The following is a 23,007-nucleotide window of genomic DNA, read 5'->3' as shown; positions in this document are numbered from 1 at the left end:
GCCAACCAGGAATGTGCACTGTGGGTTGTATCTTAGGGAGAAAGACAATTTCATTTTATTGGAGATATTGTATTTTGAGGTGTATTTGTAGTAGCATTTTAACCTACCCTAACTAATATGCTTGTTTTAAAAGAAAGGCCAAGAATCAAGGCCATAGAGATTTTTCTGTCTTTCTTTTTTTTTTTAGATGGAGTCTTGCTCTGTCACCCAGGCTGGAGTGCAGTGGCCTATGAAGTTTCCTGGGCCTAGGTTTTACTGATGCTTACTCTCAGTGCAATTCAACATGTTCCTCTTTTCTCTGTATTACCTAAATATTGGCATCTGAATTCTGAGGCTTGGTCAGACTCAGTTTTGATCCTTGCAGCCTAGTGGTGGTATTATGTTATTTTACCATAAGACACCTAATGTCTAGTTGCTTTTCTTTTTGCAGTATTAACAGCTATTGATGTTCATTGCCTATATCTGTTAATTCATTGAAGTTGCAAAATGATATTCTAATTTTATCAAATCTTTTTCATTTATTAATTGGAATATTTTATAAACAGACACTATCCCTCATCTACTATTTGATTATAAATTCTCTTTGGCTACTCCTTGATGCAGTTCATATAGGAAAAATAATGCCCAAATTTTGATCCAATTAAGTCTAGCAGTGTTATTGAAGACAAGTGTCTTAATAATGCTCAAGAAAGTCTTATAAGGTAAATGACTGAATGAACGATCATAATTCTCTTAGTATATCTTTTCTCAGGCTAAACATCTCAAAATCCTTCAACAGTTTTCTATATATCTCTGCTTCCAAGCCTTTGTTATCTTGGATGCTATATTCCGAACTATTTATATGATAGTTTGTTCTTACTTTTAACCAGGCTAAGATACAATGCTAAGTGAAAAAAAGCAAAATGTATACCATACAATAGGTCTATACTAAATTCTACCAATGTGGGAGTATACTAAGTCTGTTACTTTCCTTGACTTATTTCAAAAACGAATCTGATTTTGTCTTAAACTCTTGATTTTTAAGTTCTTATTTTTCTGCCTTTGTGTATATGATTGACTTAACTTTTTAGTTCACGAAGTCCTCACTGGTAGTAATTGCTACTCATATGCCCCAAATATTCCAAATGATTTCTTTTTTGTTGTTGTTATTCAGAGGAATAACAAGAATACAGATGGCCTAAAGAAAGGTATTTCTGGCTGGGCGCGGTGGCTCATGCTTGTAATCCCAGCACTTTGGGAGGCCGAGGCGAGCGGATCATGAGGTCTGGAGATCAAGACCATCCTGGCTCACACAGTGAAACCCCACCTCTACTAAAAACACAAAAAATTAGCCAGGCATGGTGGTGGGTGCCTGTAGTCCCAGCTACTCGGGAGGCTGAGGCAGGAGAATGGCGTGAACCCGGGAGGCAGAGCTTGCAGTGAGCCGAGATTGTGCACTCCAGCCTGGGTGACAGAGCGAGACTCCGTCTCAAAAAAAAAAAAAAAAGTATTTCTGTAGCCATTATTTCCCAGCGGACAGTTGTTGTGTAATATAAAATGCCTTTAAAACTTGTAGCTATGTCTCAAGGCTGCTGAGAGGTTGCAAAACTCTTTAGTGTGTTTGCCATATGCTCAATCTTTTGATAAAGTCTCCTGTGAAATCTATTCAGATTGTATTACAAGTTAGCATTGAAAAAATTCCTGTCATATGTGGTTACAAATCTGCAGTCTTTTTTCAGTTGCTAAAAGCACGTGTGGTAGTGGAATTAAGAGCCTTGTTAAACAGCTGCTGCAGTGACCTCAAAGTGACATCTAGCCAGGACTGACAGTTACAGTAATTGCTATGTTAATGTGCAAATTTAAAACATCAATAAAGGCCTGGTGCGGTGGCTCACTCTTGAATCCCCAGCACTTTGGGAGGCTGAGGCAGCTGGATCATTTGAAGTCAGGAGTTCGAGACCAGCCTGGCTAACATGGTGAAGCCATCTCTAGTAAAAATACAAAAAATTAGCCAGGTGTGGTGGCTGGCGCCTGTAATCCAAGCTACTTGAGAGGCTGAGGCAGCAGAATTGATTGAACCCAGAGGTGAAGGTTGCAGTGAGCCGAGATCAAACCATTGCACTCCAGCCTGGGCAACAAGAACAAAACTCCATCTCAAAAAAATAATAATAAAATAGGCCGGGCGCAGTGGCTCAAGCCTGTAATCCCAGCACTTTGGGAGGCCGAGATGGGCGGATCACGAGGTCAGGAGATGGAGACCATCCTGGCTAACACGGTGAAACCCCGTCTCTACTAAGAAAAATACAAAAAAAACCTAGCCAGGCGAGGTGGCGGCGCCTGTAGTCCCAGCTACTCGGGAGGCTGAGGCAGGAGAATGGCGGGAACCCGGGAGGCGGAGCTTGCAGTGAGCCGAGATCCGGCCACTGCACTCCAGCCTGGGCGACAGAGCAAGACTCCATCTCAAAAAAAATAAATAATAAAATAAAATAAAATAAAACATCAATAAAGTTTTTCTTAACATTGGTAAATTACTTCATGACATGGAACTGAGGAGATTATAGGTTTTATTGCCTTGACATATTTTCTAGCCAGTTATTTATAAGATATTATTTATTGTTGGCTATTTCAACATGTGAAATTCAGGTATGAGATACATTTTTTTCACTTAAATATTATGTGGCTGGTATAGTATTTTGTATGTTCCATGTACAGAATGGGGGCTTGTATACCAGATAAGGGAATTAACTTTCATATTAATTTGACAGCCTTTTAGTTAAATATATGCCATACTTGATTTTGTTGCTATGCCAACATTTGCTTGTGTGATTCCCAACTTTGCTGCTTTCTAAATATGGCATATGTAAAGGATCTCTGGCAATTTGCTTAATTTTATAATCCAAAGTCTGTTGCTTCAGACCTGTTGATAATTCAGTTTCCATCATATGTAATTTTATTTTTCTATGCCTTCATTTAATGTATTTTGTCTTTGAAGACCTACTAGCTTTTGAAACCTATGAAATCTAAAGTCTGTTTTGTTTCAGGAATTAGGAAATTGCATAGAAGTAGAAACTGTAAAATCAATCCCTTTGTAAAAACTTGGTATTTAGGCCAGGCACAATGGCTACTGCCTGTAATCCCAGTGCTTTGGGAGGCCATGACGGAAGGATCACTTGAGCCCAGAAGTTTGAGGCCAGCCTGGACAATGTGGCGAGACCTTCTCTCTATAAAAATAAAGACAATTTTTTAAAAAGAGAGTGTTAAAAAAATTCTTCTGGGAAAAGGATTGTAAAAAGAAAAAAAGACTTGGTATTTAAGAACCTATAGGTTGGCATATATATGGCATTGTACCCTATTACTGAAATCTGAAATTTCTTACGACATTTAAAACTTTTGCTAGCCTTCAGTGATGATTTAAGACATTAGAGAATTCTTCAAAAAAAGTTTTAAACAAAAGTTACACGAGCATTGCCTCAACTGGAATATGAATGGTATATTGCAAGAAATAAAAACTTCCAAGAATATTAAATATTTTTGATGTTCATTTGTAATTTAAAAAACTAAGTCTAGAAAAAAAGATAACATTTCTTCCCAAAATAAGATGGAAAATATATGAGAATTGATGAGCAGTGACGGTAAGAATGTATGAGCCTATGGGCATTGCTTAATATAGTAACACTTTCTAAATTTCTAACTTGAGGTGATGGAATATGAGAATAGGATTCGAGCCTACTCCACACCAGACAAAATCTTCCGATATTTTGCCACCTTGAAAGTTATCAATGAGCCTGGTGAAGCAGAAGTGTTTATGACGCCAGAAGATTTTGTGCGATCCATAACACCCAATGAAAAACAACCAGAACGTAAGTTGCTAAAGTGAAATATAAGATTGTGATATTTATTTTTTATAAGCTACTTTGTCTCTTTCTACATAGTACTGAAATCTTACAGGTCCTTGTTATAATGTTATGAACAGTGTGGTTATTCAATATCAGGCATTGTGCTAGGCTTTAGGAGTACAAAAGAGAAGCCTGCAGTCTAATGTGGCAATCTGCAACCAGGGTAAGAGGTGGAGGAGATTGTGCCCCTCTGGTTGAGATTCACTGCCTGTAATTAGATTGTTCCTGAAGGCAATGCATTACACGTATAACTGCTATCAAGTCACTCTTTAGTGAGGAAAACTAGAAAACATATGGAGTATGAGATTAACACACTTTTAAACAACCAGTGGATCAAATACATAATCACAAAGGAAGTTAGAAAATGCTTTCAGTTGAATGAAAAGGAATACAGAACCTCCAAAAACTTATGCAGTACTACAAAAGCAGTGCTCAGAGGGAAATTTATAGTTATAAACACCTACATTTAAAAAGAAGAATGATCTAATCAATATTCTAACTTTCACATACATAAAACAAGGTTATATATTGATTGGTTGTGAAAATGTTGTGATCATAGGCTCAAAGGAGCTTAACCCTGAATTTCCCCAAGAGCAATAGGTTGATATTCACTAATTCATTGTCCACAGTGACCGTACAGAACATAACTACAAATAGCAAGAATTGATTGTACAGTCATGGGCCACTTAATGATGAGGATATGTTCTGAGTAATGTGTCCTTAGGTATTTCGTTACTGTGCAAACATCATGAAGTACTTAATATAAATCTAGATGGTATAACCTACTACACATCTAGACTATATGGTATAGCCTCTTGTTCCTAGGCTATAAACCTGTATGGCATGTTACAGTACTGAATACAGTAGGCAATTGTAACACAATGGTAAGTAATTGTATATCCAAACATATCTAAACATAGAAAAGATATAGCAAAAATATGGTATAAAAGATGGAAAATAGTGCACCTGTAGACTTTATAAACGTTGTACACTTAGACTACACTAAATTTATTTTTAAAATAGTTGTACTATGATGTTATTATTGGTACAAAGTCACTAGGCAATAGGAATTTTTTAGCTCAATTATAATTTTATGGGACCACCACTGTATGTTAGTCCTTTGTTGACCAAACATCATTAAGCAGCACATGACTGTATATGGTATAGGAGTAGGATATAAAGAAACTAATTCTTTTTTTTTTTTGAAATGGAGTTTCACTCTTGTCACCCAGGCTGGAATACAATGGCGCAATCTCAGCTCACTGCAATCTCCGCCTCCTGGGTTCAAGTGATTCTCCAGCCTTGATTCCTGAGTAGCTGAGATTACAGGCATGTGCCACCATGCCCAACTAATTTTGTATTTTTTAGTAGAGATGGGGTCTGGCCGTGTTGGCCAGGCTGATCTCAAACCCCTGACCTCAGGTGATCCACCTGCCTCAGCCTCCCAAAGTGATGCGATGACAGGCGTGAGCCACTGCACCCGGCTAAGAATCTAATTCTTTAGACAGTATATAGGAAGAGATCCTAAATGGAGTACTATTGGAGTTGGGTTTTGAAAAATGAATAATAGCTCATTATATATAGGAGAAAGAAAAGACATCATTCAGAGTGAGTAAATTGTGTGGTCAAAAATACAGACAGATGGGCTAGGTGCTGTGGCTCATGCCTGTAATCCTAACACTTTGGGAGGCTGACGCAGATGGATTATTTGAGCTCAGGAGTTGAGGACCAGCCTGGGCAACATGGCGAAACTCCATCTCTATGAAAAATAAAAAAATTAGCCAGGCACGGTGGTGCGTGCCTGTAGTCCCAGCTACTTGGGAGGCAGAGGTGGGACGATGGCTTGAGCCTGGGAGGTGGATGTTGCAGTATGCCGAGATGACACCACTGCACCCAAGCCTGGGCAATAGAGCCAGACCCTGTCTCCAAAAAAAAAAAAAAACAGACACATGAAATAGCAAAGTGAGCTTAGGGAACCAAAAACATTTATGTCATTTTCTAACCAGAAAATTCATAATATTTTGCCCACATTATTAATATTCACATATCTCTAGGTCAAATAAAAACTATGTAGAACCATCACCCCTCCAAAATGTATGAAATTTGCTTTTTAAAATTTTTGGTTGTTGGCGGGGTGCAGTAGCTCATGTCTGTAATCTCAGCACTTTGGGAGGCTGAGGCAGGCAGATCTCTTGAGATTAGGCATTAGAGACCAGCCTGGCCAACATGGCACAACGCTGTCTCTAATAAAAATATAAAAATTAGCTGGGTATGGTGGTGCGCACCTGTAATCCCAGCTACTTGGGAGGCTGAGGCAGGAGAATTGCTTGAACCCAGGAGGTGGAGGTTGTAGTGAGCCAAGACTATGCCACTGCACTCTAGCCCGGGTGACAGAGTGAGACTCTGTCTCAGCAGGAGAGACAGAGAGAGAGAAAGAGGGAGATAGAAAGAGAGAGAAATAAAGATAAAATTTTTGGTTGTGGAAATTTTCAAACCTGAAAAGTAGAAAATGTAATCAACCCATGTGTACACATCACTTAGCTTCAACAATTAGAACACATGGCCAATCGTGTTTCATCTATAACCTCTCTTACTTCCTTTCCTCACCCCAGATTGTTTTTTTTTTTTTTTTTTTTTTTTTGAGACGGAGTCTCGCTCTGTCGCCCGGCCTGAAGTGCAGTGGCGGATCTCAGCTCACTGCAAGCTCCGCCTCCCGGGTTTACCGCCATTCTCCTGCCTCAGCCTCCCGAGTAGCTGGGACTACAGGCGCCCGCCACCTCGCCCGGCTATTTTTTTCTATTTTTTTAGTAGAGACGGGGTTTCACAGTGTTAGCCAGGATGGTCTCGATCTCCTGAGCTCGTGATCCGCCCGTCTCGGCCTCCCAAAGTGCTGGGATTACAGGCTTGAGCCACCGCGCCCGGCCCCCAGATTGTTTTAAAGCCAATTCAAGACATGTAGACAACCTGTAAATACTTTTACATGTGTCTCTAAAGTACAAGAACTTTAAAAACAATAATACTTTTTAAATATTGCCTTTAAAAACAGGCAGCAGAGGCCAGGCGCGGTGGCTCAAGCCTGTAATCCCAGCACTTTAGGAGGCCGAGACGGGTGGATCGTGAGGTCAGGAGATCGAGACCATCCTGGCTAACCTGGTGAAACCCCGTCTCTACTAAAAAAATACAAAAAAAACTAGCCGGGCAAGGTGTAGTCCCAGGTACTCGGGAGGCTGAGGTAGGAGAATGGCGTAAACCTGGGAGGCGGAGCTTGCAGTGAGCCAAGATCCGGCCACTGCACTCCAGCCTGGGCGACAGAGCGAGACTCCGTCTCAAAAAAAAAAAGCAAAAAAAAAAAAACCGGCAGCAGTTATTCCTTAATAGCAAATGTCCAGGCACTGTTCACATTTTCCTATCTAAAAAATAACTGTCAGAGTTGGTTTGTTCAACCTCTACACTGCATTTGATTGATATGTCTCTTCAGTCTTTTATCTACCGTTTTTTTTTCGCTTCCATGTTTTTTTATTGCCATTTATGTGAGACATATTTTATGCCTCGTCTCACATTTCTCAGCCCACCTTTTTGCTCAGGTTGCTGCTGCAGCAGTTAGTTGTACAGTGTTGCAGCCTGACAGGATGAAACCTCAGCTATGTTGTGTATCTGTTGCTTTCTCCTATAGGGCATCTCTGCTGCTATAGCATGGGACACCTGTAGGAGCACACTCAACCATGTTGGCACATGCACACATTTGGAGATACAAAAGCATTAACACTTACTGCTGAGAATTGGTGGATACCCTCTTCTCCATTGTCTTGGATGATCAATTCTGATATACACACTACATGGTTTCTCAGATGGGGCAAGGGGTGTTGAGCTCTGGTTGTCTACAGTGGTAGTCAACTTAATAACATACTTTTGAATTGGCTTTTTCTGCTGACCTGTTTCACTTTTCTTAGTCCTTCCACACTGATACCTTGCTTTTAAGGAAACCAAACTAGACACCATTTATTTGTGGAAGAATGTAGGTCATTTGTATTACAGAATTTCCCACATTCTGGATTTTACTGATTGCATCCATACGGTGTTGTTTAACATATTTCTCTATCCTTTGTGTTTCACCCATATATAAAATACATAGAAAGTAACTGAAGAATGAATATACCAAAGTGTTAACTCTGTGAATGTTGAAATTATCAGAAATTATTTTATTCTTCTTTGTACCTTTCTTTATTTTCTAATAGACTTATATATATATACGTGTGTGTATATATTCATTCAACATGTATTGATTGATAGTGATGAGTTAGAGAACATTCTAGGTGCAAGAAATACAGTAATTAATAAAATGGACAAAAAGTCCTGCCCTCATAAATAATCTTTTATAATTAGAAAGAAATTAAAGGTATATAAAACTTCTCATTAATTGCATTGAGCTTTTAATTTAGAGCATTGGCTGGGCACTTTGGCTCAAGCCTGCAATCCTAGCACTTTGGGAGGCTATGGCAGGAGGACCACTTGAGACCAGGAGTTCAAGACCAGCTTGAGCAACACAGCAAGACCCTGTCTCTATACAAATAAAAGTAAAAAAATTAGCCGAGCGTGGTGGCTTGTGCCTATAGTCTTAGCTACTTGGGAGGCTGAGGTGGAGGGATCACTTGAACCCAGGAGTTTGAAGTTACAGTGGGCTATGATCATGCCACTGTACTCCAGCCTGGGGGACAGTGTGAGACCCTGTCTCAATAATAATAATAATAATAATAAATTTAGATTCCTTTAAATTAGTTTCAGCACCTTGTTTTGTGATACCGAAGGAAGAAAGTAAAGAAAGCTTGCATGGGCCGGGCGCGGTGGCTCATGCCTGTAATCCCAGCTCTTTGGGAGGCCGAGACGGGCAGATCACAGGTCAGGAGATCAAGACTGTCCTGGCTGACATGGTGAATCCCCGTCTCCGCTAAAAATACAAAAAAGAAAGCTTTCATGTAGATAAAATCTTATTTGTGTTGAGAAAAACTTTAGATAAAATTTAACTGAGTTTAATTGAGCAAAGAACAATCGGCAAATCAGGCAGCCCCCAAACCAGAATAGGTTCAGAGAGCCTCCAGTGTAGCCGCATGGTGGAAGATTTATGGACAGAAAAAGGAAAGTGACGGACAGAAAGTGGAAGTAAGATACAGAAGTGGCCAGATTAGTTACAGCTTGGAGTGTCCCTTATTTGAACGTGGTTTGAATGATTGGCTGCAACTTGATGATTGTCACAAGAGTATGTTACACATATGCGGTGAGGTTACAGTTCACTATGTACAGAGGAAGCTTTAGGCTGAACTTAAAATATATAAAGAGGCAGCTTTAGTCTAAACTTCATTTAATAATCTTCCTCTTTTGGTCATCTCAGTGGAGAGATTGACCGAAACTTTAGTCATTAATGTCACTCTGTCATCATTGTAAGTGTACTTATTTGGTCTCAAATCTCACTGGGAGATAGCACGACATGGAATCTGTAAGTTGGGAACAGGGACTTCAGGTTATTTTTTGTAAGTGTTAGAGTAGAGGGGACCTTCTTATGCTGGAATCTCCGGTTTTCAGGAGTAAGACAAAAACTGGTCTGTTTTAGGACCCATCTGCTTCCTTAAAGTTTGTCATATTTAGTGTAAGAGACTCCGTTTTGGTTTGATCCAGTCTGCTAGAGCCTAGTGCACAAGCTCAGTCCACGACCATGGCCTCCCATAATTTTGTTTTAAAATTCCCCCTTTTTAGTCAAGTTCTCACTTAAGTGAAAGTGTGTCCAAAACTTAGAGCCTCAGAGCCACTCTGTTACCATCATTTTGGGTTTCTAGTCTCAGCATGTAATTCATAGTTTTACGACATCCTCATGGTCACACATTTCTTTGAGTGTTTGTCATTCCAGTCAAAGAGAGACCATTTGACATTCTAGAGGTGGCTGGATGCATACCTTTAAGTGTTTGAGAGAGTACAGTGTACCAGTGATATGGTTTGGCTCTGTGTCCCGACCCAAATCTCATCCTGAATTGTAATCCCAACATGTTGCGGGAGGGGCATGGTGGGAGGTGATTGAATCATGGGGGCGGACTTCCCACTTGCTGTTCTCATGATAGTGAGTGAATTCTCATGAAAGCTGATGATTTTAAAGTGTGTGGCACCTTCCCCCTTTGCTGTCTTTATCTTCTGTCACCATGTGAAGAAGGTCCTTGCTTCCCCTTCACCTTCTGCCGTGATTGTAAGTTTACTGAGGCCTCCCAGTCATGCTTTCTGTTAAGCCTGTAGAACTGTGTGTCAATTAAACCTCTTCATAAATTACCCAGTCTCGGGTAGTTCTTTATAGCAATGTGAGAATGGACTAATACAGCCAGGGAGACTGCTATTATGACTCTCAGGAGGATAATACCAAGAGTTTGGTCCCCATTATCAAATCAACTAAAATAAAATAGATCAAAGAATGAGCTAGATAAAGAATCTACTTGTTTCAGCCAAGCAGCCTGTTTATTAATCCCCTACAACTGAATATAATACCTGATACATTCTTCCATATGCAACCAGAAGTGTCAGCAACTGCACAGATATTTCTCTGTTTAGCTGGTAAGTAATCTATAGCAATTTTATTTTTTAGCACAACTTTAGCAAGAGAATTTCAAGTCTGTTGCATAACTTCAGCCTTTGCAGTAGAATCTGCTATAGAGCGTATTTTGAGGGATAAATTTCTAATAATTGCCTCTTTTCCTCCAAACCATGGAAAAAGAGACCTGAGAAATCAAACCCATCCAGAAGAGTGAAGGCCTCCTGGCAATATTCTCTTTTGCCTATGCTGGTAATGTTCTCTTTAACCTAAGATATAGATTAAGATAAGTTGACCAGTGTTCTGTTTCTGACCAATTATGAAGCAACAGATGTTTTTTGCCCACATTGGCCATTTACCTTTTAATGCTTGTATTAGTCTGTTCTCACACTGCTATGAAAAAATACCCGAGACTGGGTAATTTATAAAGAAAAGAGGTTTATTAGCTGGACGAGGTGGCAGACGCCTGTAACCCTAGGTACTTGGGAGGCTGAGGAAGGAGAAACACTTGAACCTGGGAGATGGGTGTTGCAGTGAGCCAAGATCACACCACTGCACTCCAGCCTGGGTGACAGAGTGAGACTCTATTTCAGAAAAGAAAAAAAGAAAAGAGGTTTCATTGGCTCACAGTTCTGCATGGCTGGGGAGGCCTCAGAAAACTTATAATGATGGCTGAAGGCACCTCTTCACAGGGTGGCAGGAGACAGAATGAGTGCAAACAGGGGAAATCCCAGAAACTTATAAAAGCATCAGATCTCAGCCGGGTGTGGTGGCTCACACCTGTATTCCCAGCACTTTGGGAGGCCGAGGCAGTTGGATTGCCTGAGCTCAGGAGTTTGAGACCAGCCTGGGCAACATGGTGAAACCCCGTCTCTATTAAGATACAAAAAATTAGCCAGGTGTGGTGGTGTGCGCCTGTAATCCCAGCTACTCAGGAGGCTGAGACAGGACAATCGCTTGAACCAAGGAGGCGGAGGTTTGCAGTGAGCCAAGATCACGCCATTGTACTCCATCCTGGTGACACAGCGAGACTCTATCTCAAAAAAAAAAAAAAAAAAAAAAGACCATCAGATCTCATGAGACTCACTCATTATCACAAGAACAGCATGAATCACCCTCATGATTCAGTTACCTCCACCTGGTCCCACCCTTGACACATGGAGATTATGAGGATTAGAATTCAACGTGAGATTTGGATAGGGACACAGAGCCAAACCATATCAATGCTATTTTATCTGTGATAACCTTATTCAACAGTTTTACAACTTGTCCAGTGAAATAAGTGCCTCTATCATTAGAGACTTTTATAGGAATATCCCATGAGGATAACACATTTCCTAATCACCTTTTAGCTGTTGTTACAACATCAGCCCTCTTACATGGAAAAGCTTTTAGGCAATCAGAAAACATGCATGGATCTCATCTTAATGTGTTCCAGAAAAAAGAAAGAAAACATGCATTGAAAATGACAATTGAATGAAATTCCTTTATAAATGTTTAAATGGCCCATCAGGTAGCATAAATGAATATGAAGTTTTGATTGTCTTCCCAGGATTATGGGTGTGACAAACCAAACATTAGCATAAACCATTTAGCAATGTAGAACAGTCACCACACCAACATATATTTTTAATTTGGATCATTTTATCTCTTCCATGATGAGTTATGAAAATGCAGAGCTTTTAATAATGAAAGCTTTAAGGACTCAGGAAGGACCAGGCAGCCATTCAGGTTCTCCATGAGTCCACACTTAACGTTGGACTTAGGTTCTCTTAAATACCTATGCACCTAAATTAGAGAAACAAAACTGGTATTTAAGTTTTGTTTTAAGATGAGTTATCATAGGTAATTTTACTTGGGGCATGGGGTTCATTCACATTGCCTATCTAAACAGTTTCAGTAACAGCTGATTAGCATGAAAATCTGGCAAAGTATTTTCTTGATATTCAATTATTTTTGTCCTGCTTTTGTTAGCAGTTTTATAAACCAGTTAATCTCTTTATTAGAGTTCTGGGAGTTCTTACCCGGTTCAAATAATATTATCCTAAAGTTATCAGAAAACCTGTATTTAAGGGTGCATGTCATGCCATCCTTTTGGTGAACCTCCTTGAAGATAACAATGCTCCAGGATTTTGCTTGCTTATGAATTTTTCAGAAACTACATCAGCATGAAGAAACAACTTAAAATGGTCCTAGTTTAAAACGTAGTTGACAAGGAAATTTGGTTATTTCTGTGGCCTACAATAATTTAACATAATACTCATAATTATAACTGATGGTATATATCCAGACATATGAGAATTTTGGGAACCCTATACAGTTTTGGAACATACATTAATAACATTTATAAAAACAGAAATAGAAGAGGGTTAAACCTCATTTCTTATTTGACAGCGCTTCTCATGTACTTTAACATATCAAATAACCCTGTTTATCTTTTTTTTGGATGCTTCAGGGGCCCTTTGTTGCATCCCAAAGTGAGAGGTCAACAAAAAAGACTTAATTTTGAAGTTGAAATTTGATTTTAGGAAGCCTGTCAAATATGTCAAAGGTTTAAAACACTTTACCAAAACAGGATCACAGGTCACTCTAAAATAATAATCATTCACTTTGCCAAAATGATAATTTTTTTTGTTTGTTTTTGAGATGGAGTTGTGCTCTTGTTGCGCAGGCTGGAGTGTAATGGCATGATCTTGGCTCACCCCAACCTCCACCTACCAGGTTCAAGTGATTCTCCTACCTCAGCCTCCCAAGTAGCTGGGATTACAGGCATGCGCCACCACACCTGGCTAATTTTTTTGTATTTTTAGTAGAGACAGGGTTTCTCCATGTTGATCAGGTTGGTCTTGAACTCCTGACCTCAGAAGATCTGCCCACCTTGGCCTCCTAAAGTGCTGGATTACAGGCATGAGCCACTGTGCCTGGCCAACAAAAATGTTTTTAAAAGCAAAAACCTCACTTCCAAGATGAGGTTAGAGGAAAAATAAAATAAGATAAAATAAAATAAAGTAAAGTAAAGGTTAGAGGAAAAATAAAATAAAGTAAAGTAAAATAAAATTGCAAAAACCTTTACTCTTTGGTAGAGAGGAGACTCTGGTTTCTGAACAATCAAAATACCTGAGAAAGACAGCAGAAGACAGAATCTGTCTCTCCTTCACTCTTTTTTGTTTTTTTGCAATTTACTGAAAAAGGAACAGAAATATTTAAGTAACACTTATTAGTACTAGGATTTTTTGTTCAAAAGAGAAAAACCAAATAATACTTTTGTATTAGTGTAATATCAATATTTAAGCTAACTTTAATAAAGCCTTATGAACTAACCTAATTTTAGTCAGTTTTGACCACCATGTTTCTACAAACCTTTTAAAATTTCTTATGTATTCTTATTCTTTTTTTTCAGCTTTCTGTATTTTAGTTTTATTTACATCTTCTTAATTCCTTCAGTTTGAAACAATTTTTACGTAACTTCAAACTAGACAATTTTTTTTAACAAATACACATTTTCATGCCTTTATAACTTCCTCATCAAAAGCATATCTTGCTTTTGTTTATACACTCAATACAGAATTTTCTTTTTTTTTTTTTTTTGAGACGGAGTCTCGCTGTGTAGCCCAGGCTGGAATGCAGTGGCCGGATCTCAGCTCACTGCAAGCTCCGCCTCCCGGGTTTACACCATTCTCCTGCCTCAGCCTCCAGAGTAGCTGGGACTACAGGCGCCCGCCACCTCGCCCGGCTAGTTTTTTATGTTTTTTAGTAGAGACGGGGTTTCACCATGTTAGCCAGGATGGTCTCGATCTCCTGACCTCGTGATCCGCCCGTCTCGGCCTCCCAAAGTGCTGGGATTACAGGCTTGAGCCACCGCGCCCGGCCAGAATTTTCTTAAATTTAGTAGTTTTAATTACATATAGTAACTACATTAACTCTTAGCAACTCTAATTTCTAATGAAATCCCTAGGAAGTAATTTTGAACTGTTTTATATTAGTATTTGTACAGGAAAACCATTTTATCACTTTTTGGAAAAATGTTTTCTCAAGTTATTATTAGTTAATACATATAAATATATTTAGCTTTTTTATACCATATAACGTACCGAGGTATATACATTTAAACTTCTGTTTAATAATGAATGTTTTGGTATTTTAACTTACAAATAACTCAGATTTTTTGGCTATTATTTAATTTAACATAGCATAACTTTAAGACTTTTAATTACTGAAAGAATTGTGAAACTGTGACTGAGGTACCCTCCCTAATGTCTTCCCCAGTCATCTTGGGTCTCAAGTAGCCACCCGGTATCCATGATGGCTGTGAAGGGGACAGGACCTGTTTTGAGTCCTGAATTCGCATACCAGCTGTAGAGCTCAGGTCAGAAGACTGAGCTGTGAAGATGATGCCAGGAGGATCCAGCCCCTCCCAGAATAGCCAGGAGACAAAGCTGGGGCAAGAAAGGAGGGAACACATTGGGCTTGCCTCTAATTTGTAGCTGCTGGCCTAGGCACTGAGGACGTATCTCCAGATCTCACCACAGCCACTTATCAGGACCCTCCAAATCCATAGGCTCAAAACCAGAAACATAAGCTCACAGTCAAACCAAGTAAGTGTTGAATTGTATTTAACTGACAATTTTGAACCCATTTCTATTTTACCAATAATTTAAAAACCAGCTTTATTTACCAAACATTATTGTATACACACAACACATATAGACCTAGAGACAGACTGATCTTACAGTGTTCATAAAGTTTTCTCATTTGCTGGCTTTTAAATAGTTTTTCTTTTCCCCATTCAGACTATCACTCTTCCAATTACCTGTTTCATTGCCCTAAGCAATTGTTAGCTAGGCAGCTCTAAATTAGCATGTCTAAAGGGATAACTCTTAAATGAAATAAGAAAATTTATATTTCAGAAGCACAGAGCTAAGACTTTAGTCCTAAATATAGTATCATTATTTGCTTAGACAAAGGAAAAAATGGTATAAGTAAAGTTCAGTTAAGACAAGAAGAGTGCACCAGCACTTCGGGAGGCCTAGGTGGCTGACTGAATGGACCCCTCCGCTTAGCCAAAGGGATTCCAGAGATAAATGAGAAACTGGTTCAGGCCATGATGGGAAGGGGTTGTTGGAACTCAGGCTTAACTGACTAGCACTAACATTAAAACAGGTATTTAAGACTGACAGAACAGACTCTTTGTAGCAATAAGATACCACATTCCAGCCTGACTAGTATAGCATCACATGACAGATAGCAGGCCCTGAAAGAAATCAAAGTATTTTACTGCAAACTATGTTTCTTTGACACATTTTGAAATGGCCCTGCAAAGCTGTCTCTTCTGGGGGAAATTTACATTCTGCAGAGAATCACCTTCCCCTTTTCTGGTCTTTGATCCTGAAGAGATTAGCTGAGAGCCTAGCACCTTTTAAAGGCTTGAGTAGGAAATATTTGCCATCTTTTGTCCCTAAGAGCAGCCACTTATGAGACTTTATTTACATAATAAGAACCTTGGTCTCCACAACCCCTATCTTAGCCCACTCCTTTCTGTTGACTCCAGATCTTACATAATAATTTAACTCTTTTAACCAATTGCTAGTCAGAAAATCTTTGAATCTGCCTGTAAGCCCTTCCCCTGCTTCAGATTGTCCTGCCTTTCTGGACCAAACCAGTGTATACCTTACTGTGTTAACTGATGTCTTATGTCTTCCTAAAATATGTAAAAAACAAGTTGTAACCGAACCACATTTGATGCGTATTCTCTGGACCTGCTGAGGCCATGTCACTTGTTATGGTCCTCACATTTGGCTCAGAATGATCTCTTCAAATATTTTATAGAGTATTTTTTTTTTTCATCAACAGTAATCATGAGGAAATTCTGGTATATTGAAATGAGATTCATTGGGAAACTTGGCTTCCGTTTTCATTCGCTCATGAACAGGAATTTCCAGAAATGTTGATGTGGCAGAAGTAAAAGATATATTATTCCTATATGGGTTGAGAAAAGGAAAAAAGTGAGGCTGTAGATTTTTTGTGGTTTGAATTTCTATCAGAAATGGCTGGACTCTAGCCAGTAGCTCATATTTCAACTTTATTTTGTTGTATTTTTCACACATACTGTATCCCAGGATACCCAACAGAATCTAAATTTGTAAGTTTTACTTTTAGAACAGTTCAAAAATAATCATGAAGCAGAGACTACATTAAGCAGTTTTAAAATGGATAGGGAGCAGATGAATTTTAGAGTGCAAGATAAATAAAAATTCTTCTGTACCGAATGTCAAGAAAGTTTGGAGTAATCATAGTTGAGTAGGACAGACATTAAAAGGAAAAAAATATTCTGTGTGATTTGAATATGTCCCATCTCCCTCTCTGTGAAGTCTGAATGTCATTGCCATCCCTAGATATAATGAGATAGATAGTTGCTTCAGGCTCTGAGCTTTGAGTGGTGCTTCCTATTGTAGTAACCAGCTCTGCATAGCTGGCCAATTATTTGAGGAAACAGTGGCATGGGGAGAATTTTTAAAATTCTATGTAGGAAAACTTGAGCTTTCTTTAGAGCAAAGCATAGCCTGTTGCAAAGAGGATCCCTATTTTCTTTCCACCATATCCAACTGGTTGACCTTATTATCTTGATGTGATTTCATCTTCATTGGAGATGAAAAGGGTGTAAAAGAGGGAGTCACAGATCATATTGTGATTTACTTCTCCTGGACTCCATATTATCTCTACGATGACCCCTTGTAGCAGGACAAGCTGCAGACAAAACCCCTCAGACACCGAGTTAAAGAAGGAAGGGCTGTATTGGGCTGGGAGCTTTGGCAAGACTCACGTCTTCAAAAACTGAGCTCCCCGAGTGAGCAATTCCTGTCCCTTTTAAGGGCTTACAACTCTAAGGGGGTCTGTATGAGAGGTTCGTGATCGATTGAGCAAGCGGGGGTACATGACTGGGGGCTGCATGCACTGATAATCAGAACGGAACAGAACAGGACAGGGATTTTCATAGTGCTTTTCCATACAATGTCTGGAATCTATAGATGACATAACTGGTTAGGTTAAGGGTCAGTCTTTAACTACCAGGCCCAGGGTGTGGCACCGGGCTGTCTGCCTGTGGATTTCATTTCTGCCTTTTAGTTTTTCCTTCTTCTTTCTTTGGAGGCAGAAATTAGGTATAAGACAATATGAGGGGTGGTCTGCATCCGCATAAGACAATATGAGGAGTGGTCTCCTCCCTTACCCTAAGTATTCTTTTTTTTTATTGAGACGGAGTCTTACTCTGTCTCCCAGGCTGGAGTGCTGTGGTGCGATCTCGGCTTACTGCAAGCTCCTCCTCCTGGGTTCATGCCGTTTTCCTGCCTCAGCCTCCCGAGTAGCTAGGACTACAGGCGCCCGCCACCACGCCCAGCCAATTTTTTGTATTTTTAGTAGAGACGGGGTTTCACTGTGTTAGCCAGGATGGTCTCAATCTCTTGACCTCGTAGTCTGCCCACCTCAGCCTCCCAGAGTGCTGGGATTACAGGCATGAGCCACCGCTCCTGGCACTAAGTATCCTTAATAATAATCTTACGTACAGTACTTTATTGATTGATGGATGGATGGATTGAATGATTGATTGGTTGGTTGAGACGGGGTCTCGCTATGTTGTCCAGGCTGATCTGGAACTCCTGGGCTCACATGATCCTCCTTTCTGGGCCTCCCAAAGTGCCGGGATTATAGGTGTGAGCCTGTAGGCCCTATAGCCTGTTATAGGTGTGAGCCATGCCTGGCCCCTTAGAACACTTCTAATTTGGTTAATAATTTTTCACATGGTTATATATATGCAATGTATTTTAAAAACGTTTTTGCACTAATGTTTTTTTTCCAAACAAGATAAGTTCTTTCAGTAAAAGGTCCTCGTGTTCTACCGATAGCAACAAGAGGCAGAGAAATTCTAGGCAGACAGGGGCAGGTCCCTGACAAAACCCCACCTTCAAGCCAACAAGCCTGAAACCTGTGGCCTAAAGTGAGAACTTCTATTCCTGTGGCCTGCTCAAATGTTGCCTTTCCTAAACTACCCATGGCCCACCCCCATCCTGTGTCTATAAAGACCCCAGACTCAGTCAGAGAAGCGGCTGAACATTGAAGAGAAGTGACTTGACTTCAAGGGACAGCTTGATGGCTTGACTTTTTGGTGAAGAGTCCAGCCTATACAGCTGGACTTGAGAGGAAGATTACCTGCCCATCCCATCCCCTTTCCAGCTCCCCTTCCTGCTGAGAGCCACTTTCATCGTTCAGTAAAATCCTCTGCATTCACCGTCCTTCAATTTGTTTGTGCAACCTCAATTTTCCTGGATGCCAGACAGGAGCTTGGGAGCCAACAAGTGCAGATACCAAAAAAAGGCTGTCACACTGGCCCTTTCCCCTTGATGGCAGAGGGCAGCTGTCCCACATGATGAGGCAGAGGGCCCACTGAGCTGTTAACACTTAAGCCATCTGTAGATGGCAGAGCTAAAGGAGCACTGTAACCACCCTCTGGGGCTTCAGGAATTGCAGGCACCCCCATCCAGATGCTGCTGCATGGCCCGTATGGTGTTTGTTCCTGCCGGCACCCAAAAGCAGTTGGCTGGTTCCTGCACTTGCTTGTTCTGGTTCCTGCACTTGTTGGCTTGCACACTCCCTCCCGCAATGGGTAGACAGGGGCAGGCTAAGCAAAGGAGGCACCCCTGTGAGTCCTGTGAAAGGAAATACCCTGCTTCACTCCTTTTGTTTTTAATCCTCTGCAGTGCTGCTTAGTACAGAGCAAGGATTGGCCATCTACAGCTAACTGCCTATTTCTGTGTGGCCCATGAGCAGAGAATGGTTTTTACATTTTTTAAATGGGTGAGAAAAAAATCACAAGAAGCAGCTTTGTGAAACTTGAAAGTGACATGAAATTAAAATGTCTGTGTCCATGAAAAGAGTTATTTGCAATCTCATTTCACTCCCATTCTTATTAGAGAGAACCACTGTTATTAATTTGGTGTTTATCGTTTTTGTTGAAGACTATAACATCGTGTATATTCATTGTCCTTCCCTAGGGGATGATTATATTTATTACTGCCGCATGATTACTACATCTCCCTTACTTTTATATACGTTTTATAAGTTTCCCTTACTTTTATGTAAAGAACACGTAGCTGTTTTTTATTTTCACTGCTATAAGTTGTGGATATTATTTGTATAAATTTATACAAATATGCCAGTATATGATTTATTAGTTAGTTATTGCTATGTAACAACCAGAAAATGTCAGTGGCATACCTAGCATTTATTTGGCTCATGACTCTGTGTAATTGCCTGACAAGTTCTTGTTGCCCACTGCACAGATAGAGCTGATTCACTGAGACGGCAGTATTGCAGTAAAGAGAGTTTAATTAATGGAAGGCCAGCCAAGTAGAAGGACAGGAGTTTATTATTCATGAAGTCAGCCTCCCTAAGGACTCAGAGGCCAGGGTTTTTATGGATAGTTTGGTGGGCAGGAGGCTGGGGAATAGGTGCTGCAGATTGATTAAGGATGAAATCACGGGGGTGTGGAAAACAGTCCTCATGCACTGAGGCTGCCTCTATGTTTGGGCCACAGGACGGGTTCGGTCATGAGTCATGGGTCTGGGTGGGGTTATTCAGTTGCCAGAATGCAAAAGTCTGAAAAATATATCAAAAGATGAATCTTAGATTCTACAATAGTGATGCTATTTATAGAAGCAGTTGGGGAAGTCACAAGTCTTGTGACCTCTGGGCACATGACACCTGAGTTGTAAGGGGTTAGACAAACTATGCCTACATTTTAATGGAATTCAGACCTCTATCATAATCCTAATCTTGTGGCCTTTTACTAGTTTTACAAATATTGCTTTGGTCCCTGAGCAAGGAGTTTTAGGGAGGGACTATTACCATTCTTGTTTTCAAGTTAAACTATAGTCTAAATTCCTCGGATTCCCAGGCTTTTGCCCAGGAGTGAGTAAGGACAGCTAGCCTATAAGGCTAGAAGCAAGGTGGAGTCAGCCATGCTAGACTTCTCTTGCTGTCATAATCTTGGCAAAGGCGCTTTCATCTGCAGATCCCATGAGGTGCACTCTGCTGCTCTCTGTTGAGCTCTGTAGATAGGCTAGAGGTTGTCTAATTAAGCTAGGGTAGCTCTGAAAGTTTGTCAGCAGATTTGTCAGCCTGCTTTGTGTGTTTATCACTTTTTAGATCACTGGCCCATCCAGGATATATTTTTCTTATAGATGGCCAAGATCTAAGAAAGAAAGCCAACCTCAGAAGTCCATTTTAAGGATGCTTATGTCCCATCTGCTAATATCCCATTGGCTAAAACAACTTACATAACAAAGCCCAAAGTCAAGGACTTTTCCATAGAGGTCAAGGGGGAAGGAAGTAAATATTTGAGATCAGTAGTCTAATCTACCATGCCAGTTTTTTGTGTTGTTTTGTTTTAGAAACAGGGTCTTGCTCTGTTGCCCAGGCTGGAATGCAGTGGCACATTCATAGGTTATGTAACCTTGAACTTCTGGGCTCAAGTTATCCCCTACTTTCGCTTCCTGAGTAGCTAGGACTACAGGTGTGTACCATCACACCCAGCTAATTAAAAAATTTTTTGCAGAGACAAGTGTCTCACTGTGTTGCCCAGGCTGCTCTCAAACTCTTGGCCTCAAGTGATTTTCCCAGCTCAGACTTCCAAAGTGCTGGGATTATAAGTGTGAGATACCACTTTGGGAGGCTGAGGCAGGCGGATCACGAGGTCAGGAGATCGAGACCATCCTGGCTAACATGGTGAAACCCCGTCTCTACTAACAATACAAAAAATTAGCCGGGCGTGGTGGTACATGCCTGTAGTCCCAGCTACTCGGAGGCTGAGGCAGGAGATTGGCTTGAACCCAGGAGGCGGAGCTTGCAGTGAGCTGAGATGGTGTCACTGCACTCCAGCCTGGGCGACAGAGACAGAGTCCGTCTCAAAAAAAAAAAAAAAAAAGTGTGAGATACCACATCTGGCTCCATGCCAATTTTTTAAATCATTTCAAACCATACTGCAGTGAATGTTCTCCTATATGTGCCCTGGTGCATATTTGCAATAAGTTATTTTCTTTCTTTTTTATTATATTTTATTTTATTTTGAGATGGAGTTTCACTCTGGTTACCCAGGCTAGAGTGCAATGGCACAATCTTGGCTCACTGCAACCTCCATCTCCTGGATTCAAGTGATTCTCCTGTCTCAGCTTCCCAAGTAGCTGGGATTATAGGCATGCACTACCATGCCTGACTAATTTTGTATTTTTAGTAGAAAAAGGGTCTTGCTCTGTTGCCTAGGTTTCACCCTGTTGGTCAGGTTGGTCTTGAACTCCTGACCTCAGGTGATTCACCTAAAGTGAATGGGATTAGGTGAATCTTAAAGTGCTGGGATTACAGGCGTGAGCCACCACACCTGGCCAAGAAGTTATTTTCAGCATATACCTGGAACTGGACTTGCTGGCCCATAGAATACATTCCTCATTCCTCTTCACATTTACTAGACATTGCCAAGTTGATTTCCAGAGTAGATACAATAATTTACCTTCTCTCCAAGAATATATGAGTTTCTTCCTCTGCATTCCTGCCAACACTTGGTATTATCAGATTTAAATTTTAACAAACTTATGACAGTAAAGTATTGTCTCTTTGTGCTTTTTCTACTCTCTATTTTCTTTATTTCTACTTTGATCTTTATTATTTCCTTCTGCCTACTAATATTTGGTTGAGTTTGTTCTTGTTTTTCTAGCTCCCTAAGGTGCAATATTAGGTTATTTATTTCAGGGCTTTCTTCTTTTTCAGTGTAGTGTTTATTGTTATCAACTTCCCTCTTAGAATTGTTTTTGGTATATTCCATAGCAAAAACATGTTGTGTTTCCATTTTTGTTTGTCTCAAGAAATTTTTTAAATTTTCCTTTTAATTTCTTCATTGACCCATTATTCAGGAGCATATTGTTTGATTTCCACATCTTTGTAAAGTGTCCAAGGTTCCTCCTGTTACTTATTTCTGGTTTTATATCTTTGTGGTCAGAAAAGATACTTGATACAGTTTCAGTCTTCTTAAATTTGTTAAGACTTGTTTTGTGGCCTAACATATGATCTGTCCTGAAGAAGTGTTCATGTACAGGTGAGAAGAATGTGTATTCTGTAGCAGTTGGATGAAATGTTCTGTGTATCTCTCTTAAGTGCATTTTGTCCAGAGTACAGTTTAAATCTGATGTTTCTTTATTGATTTTCTTTCTGGATGATCTGCCCATTACTGTGAGCGGGATGTGGAAGCCCCCTGCTATTATTGTATTGTGATCTCTCTCTCTTTCTAGATCTATTAACATTTGCTTTATATTTAGGTACACTGAAATTGGGTTCATCTATATTTACAATTGTCATATCTTCTTAATGAATTGACTCCTTTATTACTAAATAATACCTTCCTTGTCTCTTTTTACAGTTTTTGACTTATACTGTATTTTATCTAGGTATAGGTACTCCTGCTCTCTTTTGGTTTCTATTTCCAAATATCTTTTTCCCTTTACTTACTTTCACTCTGTTTGTGTCCTT

General features: G+C 40.0%; 1 protein-coding gene across 5 annotated transcripts in view; it reads left to right on the top strand.

Moving 5' to 3' along the window:
* The window catches only part of MICU1 (mitochondrial calcium uptake 1), a 265,955-nt gene that overhangs the window by 70,000 nt on the left and 172,948 nt on the right, over positions 1 to 23,007 (top strand). For all 5 annotated transcript variants that reach the window (XM_033209906.1, XM_033209905.1, XM_033209904.1 and 2 more), the window contains one exon: positions 3,677 to 3,839. In XM_033209906.1, the coding sequence (XP_033065797.1) occupies positions 3,677 to 3,839 (163 nt within the window). The remainder of the gene's footprint in view (positions 1 to 3,676; positions 3,840 to 23,007) is intronic.

The sequence above is a fragment of the Trachypithecus francoisi genome, unplaced genomic scaffold, assembly GCF_009764315.1.
Source record: "Trachypithecus francoisi isolate TF-2019V2 unplaced genomic scaffold, Tfra_2.0 Lachesis_group9, whole genome shotgun sequence".
Classification (NCBI taxonomy): Eukaryota; Metazoa; Chordata; class Mammalia; order Primates; family Cercopithecidae; genus Trachypithecus; species Trachypithecus francoisi.
The sequence above is the reverse complement of the archived record's forward strand: the minus strand, read 5'-3'. Positions and strand labels throughout refer to the sequence as shown.